Genomic DNA, 9,562 nt, shown 5'->3' on the forward strand with positions numbered 1-9,562 from the left:
CGGCAGATCACTCTTTATGGAAGCTATATTTGAATATAGACCGATCTGAACCATATAAAAGTCGGATATGGGTCACCACCAACCACTCTAAACGCGGTTTTACGAATAAACCTCTGTTTTCGCATTTAGCGGCATAACAGCACGATTGCAGATTGGACGCCGCTACAATTTAATTTGCCTCAGATAACAACAACACTATGCATTTTGCAATTTTAAGTCATGGGAAGTGTGAAATTCGGATAATAATAGCAGCTTTTATGGGTTTAAGGCCCTCAATCGACCGTTCGGTCTATATGACAGCTATATCTTAATATGCTCAAAACCTTAAATCGAGAGATCGTTCTATATGGCAGCTATATCTAAACCTGAACCAATCTATGCCATATTGCAGAAGTATGTTGAGGGGCTTAATACGACCCACTGTTCCATATTTCGGCGACATCGGACAATAAATGCGCCTTTTATGGGCCCAAAACCTTAAATCGAGAGATCAGTCTATATGTCAGCTATATCCAAATCTGAAAAGATCTGGGACAAATTGCTAAGGGATGTCATAGGGTTTAACACAACTCACTGTCCCAAATTTCAGCACAATCGGATTATAAAAGTGGCGTTTATGGGCCTAAGACCAGTAATCGAGAGATCGGTCTATATGGCAGCTATATCCAAATTCGGACCGATCTAAGTGAAATTGAAGAAGGATGTCGAAGGGCCTTACACAACTCACTGTCCCAAATATCGGACAATAAATGGTCTTTTTATGGCCCCGAAACCTTAAATCGAGAGATCGGTCCATATGGCAGCTATATTTAAATCTGAAGCGATCTATGCCATATTGCAGAAGTATGTCCAGGGGCTGAACCTAACTTACTTTCCCAAATTTCGGCGACATTGGACAATAAATGCGCCAAGAGATCGGTCTATATGGCAGCTTTATCCAAATCTGGACCGATCCATGCCATATTACAGAAGTATGTTGAGGGGCTTAACCTCGCTCACTGTCCCAAATTTCGGCGACATCGGATAATAAATGCGCCTTTTATGCCCCCAAAACCTTAAATCGAGAGATCGGTCTATATGGCAGCTATATACAAATCTGAACCGATCTCAGCCAAATTGAAGGAGAATATCTTAGGGTCTAACACAACTCACTGTCCCAAATTTCAGGAAAATCGGATACTAAATAATCGGATAATAAATCAGATTATATATTGGGCCTCAGACCCTAAATCGGCAGATCGGTCTATATGGCAGCTATCTCAAAATCTGAACCGATCTAGGCTAAATTGAAGAAGGATATCGAAGGGCCTAACTCAACTCACTATCCCAAATTTCAGCAAAATCGAATAATAAATGTGGCTTTTATGGGCCCAAGACCCTAAATCGAGAGATCGGTCTATATGGCATCAATATCCAAATCTGGACCTATCAGGGTCAAATTGATTGAGGATGTCATAGGGCCTACACAACTCACTGCCCCAAATTTCAGCAAAATCGGATAATAAATGTGGCCTTTATTGGCCTAAGACCCTAAATCGGAGGATCGGTCTATATGGGGGCTACATCAAGATATAGTCCGATATAGCCCATCTTCGATCTTAACCTGCTTATGGACAAAAAAAGAATCTGTGCAAAATTTCAACTCGATATCTCTATTTTTGAAGACTGTAGCGTGATTTCAACAGACAGACGGACAGACGGACGGACATGGCTAGATCGTCTTAGATTTTTACGCTGATCAAGAATATATATACTTTATAGAGTCGGAAATGGATATTTCGATGTGTTGCAAACGGAATGACAGAATGAATATACCCCCATCCTTCGGTGGTGGGTATAAAAACTACCTCGAATACTACCTTGACTTTTAGAAGCCTTAGATTTTGCCCCCTCCCCTTTTGGCTAAAATTTGGTACTCAAAAGGAATCCTACTCAACTATGCTTATGAAATTATTTTTGTTTTGAATCTTGGAACCCGCTTAGTTTACCCTAGCGTAGCTTGCAACAACTTGGTTAGGTTCGGAGCAATGCCTAAGGAAAGAGTGACAGTCCTTTCAGACTCTTGTATACAATTTTAGTCCTTTGTGATACCATAGCAGCGAAAGACCATGGCCTCTGTTGGGAATTGAACCCAAGAACCCCGCAATGGCAATCCGAGCACGCTACCAACTCGGCCACCAGGGCGTCATATGGGCTATATAACGCTCAATCATATTGGTAGGCAATGGTAACCTCTCCATTTCCGACATGGGTATTTATTGCTCTGCCCTCGTATCCGAAGAACAATCACTGCCCAATCAAAAAATCCTTTCAATCGCCTGTTTTTATTTTTCACAAACAAAAAAATGGTGTGAATTTATGATGTACAAGTGAACAACACCAATAAAGGCTTTGGGTATTTGCAAGATGAGAAGGGTAGAAAATTAATATCAATAACTGATTTAAATTCTAAGGTGTTATCGAAGCAAGGAAAATAAAAATCATTTTAACTCCCTAATCCCACCCTTTTCTAAAAAACATTCAGCCCCAACTCGTACCCAAAGACAATGAAGTGTGCAACCAAAATGACCGGACATCCCAGAAAATTATCAAAGTATACAATTTTTATTATGAAAGTGGTGGCTAAACAACAAAAAACCAAAAAAAAAAGGAGCAAAAAGGCGAAAGCCTGGAGGATGAAAGGCAAATAAATAAAATCACACGGAAAGACAATTAGAAAGCCTCAAGTTAAATTTGACACAAATTAAAAATAAAGACAAACAGAATAATAAAAAAAAAGAAGGAAAAAACTACAACAACGGAAAGCAACAGAACAGAACAGAACAGAACTGCCAAACCAAATGCCAGAGTCCAGGAATCTTTTTCACATCCGCTCGTCCACCATGGTGAATGCCATACCAAAAGAGCCATTCAAACAATGAGGCATTCTGCAAAAAGGACCAGCAACCATAGCATCCTTGCTTAGGCTGTTCTACAAAGAAAGGGGTGGCAGGGGGTGCCGTTAAAGGAGGAACATTTAAAATGATTTTTTACGAATAAACAACACAAACGACAAAGTTGTCATTATGCAAATTTTTCACGAGGTATTTAAAAAGTTGTGTAGAACAATCATAAACCCCTCCCCCCCCCCACCACACTCTCTTCGCACTTACACACACAGAGCCATCATGTAAAAGTAGGAATTATGGACTAACAACCCTATGCTGCTGTTGCCACTGCCGTAACTACAACGCCAATTTAATGAATGGCACCCAGCGATTGCCTTTGGACATGGTCCAATTTGAAAATGGGGTATAACTTTGCCACTATGCCTTAGTTAGAGTAGCAGGCCCTCATGCTAGACGCTGCATTTTTGGAGGAGTTGAAGAAGAATTTTTGCGTCCGTCCTACAACAACCCGCTTATTTTTGTCATTTTGCAAGTTAAACTTAGGCATAGCACAAATTGTTTGCTTGCTGTCGCGGCAATTGACAAAAAACAAAAAACAAGTACCAAGAATACGGAAGGCGGACAAAACTTTCGCACGGCAAACTCAACAACGCAAATTTTAGGAAATTAGCAAACAGCCACGCAGCCGGGCTGGCAGAATGGCAGCAAACAACAACAAATGACACAACACCATTTAAAATTGGCTCTTTATTTTTAAATAAGGTAGAGGTAATAACACTTGATCCCATGTAATGGATAATTTTGAACTGTTTGGCAAATACTCGTGCCAAGTACGAGGATGTCGTTTATGTCCTAACTCTAACACGGGGTGAATTTAAATTGTCGAATTGTTTTTGGGAAGGGATTTTTGTTTTATACCTATTTTTTTTTCATCTTGACATTGGGTTAAATTTAGAATTTTTTACTTAATTTATTATTTTTAAAGCATAGATCCGTCTTTTAGGGTTGTCGTCAAAGCTAGATGGGAAAATTTGACAAGCCCCTATTCAATGTTATCCAGAACAAGTAAAAGTGTGCAAAGTTCGGCTGGGCCGAATCTTATTGGGTTGCCCAAAAAGTAATTGCGGATTTTTCATATAGTCGGCGTTGACAAATTTTTTCACAGCTTGTGACTCTGTAATTGCATTCATTCTTCTGTCAGTTATCAGCTGTTACTTTTAGCTTGCTTTAGAAAAAAAGTGTAAAAAAGTATATTTGATTAAAGTTCGTTCTAAGTTTTATTAAAAATGCATTTACTTTCTTTTAAAAAATCCGCAATTACTTTTTGGGCAACCTAATATATACCCTCCATCATGGAGTTCCTTCCCGGTATCTCTTTTTAGACAAACAAAGGATAAAAGAAAATAATTGCTATGCTAATTGAATTGAGAGTTGGAGACCATAGGCCCAGTCCTCAAGAAATTGTGGACAGGAGGCGCATTATGGATGAGACGCTCTCCCAGGATTTGTTGGCCATTTCCGAGTGGGGTAGAATGATCAGAGTAGACTTTAACGCACAGAAGACGCAGTGCTGTTTCTTGTCTCACAAGTGACTCACTGACCCACCTCAATCGTCGATATCTATCGACGGTATAGTCATTGAACAGTCAGATGCTCCTGATGTTCTGGGCATGACGATACAATGTGATGTCCGTTGGTCAAAACACATATTCGAAGTGTCGAATGCAGCATTCAATTGTTTGAGTTTTCTTAAGCGGTGCAAGAAATATTTCACCTGTTCTGATCTTCTCAATATCTATACTACCTACATCAGGCCGAGGATGTATTATGACTCTCATATATGGGCAGGACCTCCAAAATCATCCTTGGAGCTACATGACCGGGTTCAACGGAGAGCGATGGTGTTGATTGGGGACAGTAGGGTATCCAAATCTATTGCTTCCCTTGAACATCGTCGGAATGTGGGTATCGTTGTATTGCTCTATCGTTATTTTCATGGCGTGTGTTTCAGGGATATTAGTCTTCATATCCCTGACCTTAGGATGTTCACCAGGAATACAAGACTTGATTCACAACCGTTTGTAATCGATTGGCCATGTCGACCGGACCATGCATTATGTCTTTCCCACCGACATTGACATACAGAAATTTAAGACTCCCCCCTCCAACCCTTAACTTTCCTAATGGCCAATCCAATGCACTGCATATATAGGGGACATCCCCTGTGTGTTGGTTACGTGAAAAAAAATATATGGGAGCTGTATCAGGCTATAGATCGATTAAGACCATATTGGACACGTATGTTAAAGGCCGCTGTACAAAATTTCAGCCAAACCGGATAAGAATTGCGCCCTCTAGAGGCTTTAGAAGTCAATCTCCCAAATCGCTTTATGTGGCAGCTATATCAGGTTACGGACAGATTTGAACCATATTTGGCACAGTTGTTGGAAATCATAACAAAACATCTCATGCTAAATGTCAGCCAAATCGTATAGGAATTGCGCCCTCTAGAGGCTCAAGAAGTCAAGATCCAAGATCGGTTTAAATGGCAGCTATATCAGGTTATAGACCGATATAGACCGTTATAGACACCGTTCTTGGCATAGTTGTTGGATGTTATAACGAAACACCGCATGCAAAATTTTAGCCAAATTGGATAGGAATTGCGCCCTCTAAAGGCTCAAGAAGTCAAGACCCCAGATCGGTTTACATGACAGCTATGTCAGGTTATGGACCGATTTGAACCATAATTAGCACAGATATTAGAAAGTACAACAAAACATTTCATGCAAATTTTCAACCAAATCGGATGAGAATTGCGCCCTCTAGGGGCTCAAGAAGTCAAGACCCAAGATCGGTTTATATGGCAGCTATATCGATACATGGACCGAATTTGCCTATTTACAATTCTAAACGACCTACACTAGTTAAAAGTATTTGTGCAAAATTTCAAGCCGCTAGCTTTACTCCTTCGAAAGTTAGTGTGCTTTCGACAGACAGACGGACGGAGGGACGGACAGACAGACGGACATGGCTAGATCAACTTGAAATATCATGACGATCAAGAAGATATATACTTTATGGGGTCTTAGACGAATATTTCGAGGAGTTACAAACAGAATGACGAAATTAGTATACCCCCATCCTATACTGGAGGGTATGAAAAGGAAAAAACAAACAAGGTTAGGTTAGATTAAATAGTTATGGTTATATACCTAAGCCAGCAATCGGCTTGTTGTACGTTCTTATTACCAACAAGTAAAAAGGCGTTAATTTCGGCCTGGCCGAACTTTGGATACCCACCACCTCGAGTATATATGTAAACCACCTTTCATCAAAATCCGGTAAAAATTGCATACCTTATGACCCATAGCAGTTATAACGAAATATGTTCCGATTTGGACCAAATACTAATAAGAACAAGCCAGTGTTCAATTGTCTTTTGGTCTTTTTAGTAGCTATGCCTAAAAATAAACCGATCTGAACCATAAACAATATGGATGTTGAAAAGCCTAACGTAAGTCACAGTGTCAAATTTCAGTGAAATCGGATTATAAATGCTTCTTTTTTGGGGCCATAACCTTAAATCGAGATATCGGTCTATATGGCAGCTATATGCAAATCTTGATCGATCTAGACCAAATTGCAGAAAAATGTGGACGGGTTTAACCTAACTCTCTGTCCAAAATTTCGGCAACATCGGACAATAAATGCACCTTTTATGGGCCCAAAACATTAAATCGAGAGATCGGTCTATATGGTAGCTATCTGGACAGATCTGAGTGAAATTAAAGAAAGATGTCGAAGGGCTAACACAATTCACTGTTCCAAATTGCGGCGACATCGAACAATAAATGCATTTTTTATGGCCCCAAAACCTAAAATCTAGAGATCGGTCTATATGGCAGCTGTATCCAAATCTGGACCGATCTGAGCCATAATGCAGAAGAATGTCAAAGGGCTTAACTTAACTCACTGTTCAAATTTTGTCGACTTCGAACAATAAATGCGCTTTTTATGGATCTAAGACCCTAAATCGGAGGATCGGTCTATATGGCAGCTATATCCAAGTCTGAACCGATCTGAGCCAAATTGACGAAGGATATCGAAAAGCCTATCAAAACTCACTATCCCATATTTTAGCAAAATCGTATAATAATAAAATGTGGCTTTTATGTGCCTAAGACCCTAAATCGGAGGATCAGTCGATATGGCAGCTATATCCAAATCTGGACCGATCTGAGCCAAATTGATGAAGGATGTGGAATGTGGCTTTTATGGACCTAAGACCCTAAATCGGAGGATCGGTTTATATGGCAGCTATATCCAAATCTAGACCGATGTGATCCAAATTGACGAAGGATATCGAGGGGCGTAAGGCAACCCACTGTCCCAAATTTCAGCAAAATCGGATAATAAATGTGGCTTTTATGGGCCTAAGACACTAAATTGGAGGATCGGTCTATATGGCAGCTATATCCAAATCTACACCGATCTGAGCCAAATTGACGAAGGATGTCGAAAAGCCTATCAAAACTCATCTGGACCGATCTGTGCCATAATGCAGAAGTATGTCAAGGGGCTAAACTTAACTCACTGTCCTAAATTTCAGCAAAATCGGATAATAAATGTGGCTTTTATGGGCCTACGACCCGAAATCGGAGTATCGGTCTATATGGCAGCTATATCCAAATCTGGACCGATGTGAGCCAAATTGACGAAGGATATTGAAGGGCCTAAGACAACTCGCTGTTTCTAATTTCAGCAAAATCGGATAATAAATGTGGCTTCTTTTGGCCTAAGACCCTAAATCGGGGGATCGGTCTGTATGGGGGCTATATCAAGATATAGTCTGATATAGCCCATCTTCTAACTTAACCTGCTTATAGACAAATAAAGAATCTGTGCAAAGTTTTGGCTCAATGTCTTTATTTTTAAAGACTGTAGCGTGATTTCAATAGACAGACGGGGGGACATGTCTAGATCGTCTTAGATGTTTACACTGATCAAGAATATATATATTTTATTGAGTCGGAAATGGATATTTCGATGTGTTGCAAACGGAATGACAAAATGAATATACCCCCATCCTTCGGTGGTGGGTATGGGAATAGTGCCTTCTAGAGGCTCAAAAAGTCAAGTCATATGATCGGTTTATGTGGCATACTTACACCTATAAGAAGGGATGGACGAGCATGACATTATTGACTTAGAATGTCGAGGGGATCAAAAATATATTTTCATTGTGGATCTATTTGGGTGCTATATCCTAGTATAGCACAATCTGCATTTTACTCGTCACGGATGTTGGAAAACAAGTTTCAGTGAAATCGGACCATAAATGCGTTATCAATAGGCAAAGGCTGTAAAAAGGTGAGAACGGTGAATATGTCAGATATATCGAAATGTGGTACAATCTGGACTGTTTTCAGCAAGGAATTCGAGGAGCCTTACGCTACTCACCGAGAGTCAAGTTACTGTGGGCAATCAGGTAATAAATGCTCGATGTATAGGTCTTAACTTGAAAGATCTTCTAAATGGGCGCTATATCGAAATAGAGTCTGACCTAGATCATAATCGGCACAGATGTGGAGGGCATTTAGGTAACTCACTGATATCGGTCAGTACAGGAGCCTGTTATGGCCTTAAATAGTCAGCTTGAACTTTATGTGTTTTGTAGCCCATATATACTCTAAAGAATCGCAATCTGATGGAATGAGAATATAAACAACCTCCGACCTTTGCGGTGGGTCTACCAAAATTAAAAGATGTCTGGAGAAAAAAAAATATTTTTAATTACATTCCACAAGGATATCTGACTTCGCAATGCAGTTGCACTTATACCTTTAACTTCAAAACAAAAAAAAAAAATTATCCCCTAATCCTCTTTCACGGCTACGAAACAAATGTTACTGAAACACTCCCCCACTGCCTTCACATTTTCACTCAGTAATAAAACGTAACACAATTTCTTTGGAGGGCATTCAAATTACTTTTCCATGTTTTTCTATGAAAATCTATACCATTCTCATTTAATTTAACGTTCAAGTGTTCTGGACCCTCGAATGAGTGAGGCAAAACCAAAGCGAATGCGAAAACGAAAGTGCCCAGTAACATTTTCGAAATGAGGGATTAAACAATGCCCTGTGGGCTATCAATTTCAATGGGAGGAAAATAAAACAATAAAATCCCTAAACAGTTTCCAATAATAGATTTTATGGGTCAATTTGAATGTTTTCCTAGTTCGCTGTAGCAGCAGCAGAAGAAGCCGCAGGCCATGGAGGCAAGGCACGTCGCCTTTCACAGTTCCAACCTACCTTGTATTCATTGGTGCTTATCATTTTATTCCACTTTTCCTGTTTCAGTCGCATGGTCTTCATTATGTAATTCCACAGGAATTCCAGCCTCTCGTCTACCTTCTCCTCCTTTTTATCGCCATCAGCCATGGATGCTGGTATTTTTTCAGGAGAAAAAAAAAATCAAGCAAACAATTCGTCTTGGTTTATGGTAGTTTGATGAAGCTGGTCAATGGAAAAGAGAAAACGCGGAATGAGAGAGACGATCACGAGAGGCAGAGAAATGTGATTTCTTTTTTTTTTGGAATCCTTGACAACTGTTAAATGCTTAATGTGCTGATTTTTTCTTCCCTTCTCTGGCCGAACCAAAAATGCGTC

At 39.9% G+C, this 9,562-nt stretch overlaps 1 protein-coding gene across 1 annotated transcript in view; it reads right to left on the bottom strand.

The window, feature by feature from the left end:
• The window catches only part of LOC106081161 (dynein beta chain, ciliary), an 81,290-nt gene extending 71,728 nt beyond the window's left edge, over nucleotides 1-9,562 (bottom strand). The window contains exon 1 of the mRNA XM_059363165.1: nucleotides 9,206-9,562. Within this exon, the coding sequence (XP_059219148.1) occupies nucleotides 9,206-9,334 (129 nt within the window). The 5' untranslated portion in view covers nucleotides 9,335-9,562. The remainder of the gene's footprint in view (nucleotides 1-9,205) is intronic.

Source organism: Stomoxys calcitrans, chromosome 2, assembly GCF_963082655.1.
Source record: "Stomoxys calcitrans chromosome 2, idStoCalc2.1, whole genome shotgun sequence".
NCBI lineage: Eukaryota > Metazoa > Arthropoda > Insecta > Diptera > Muscidae > Stomoxys > Stomoxys calcitrans.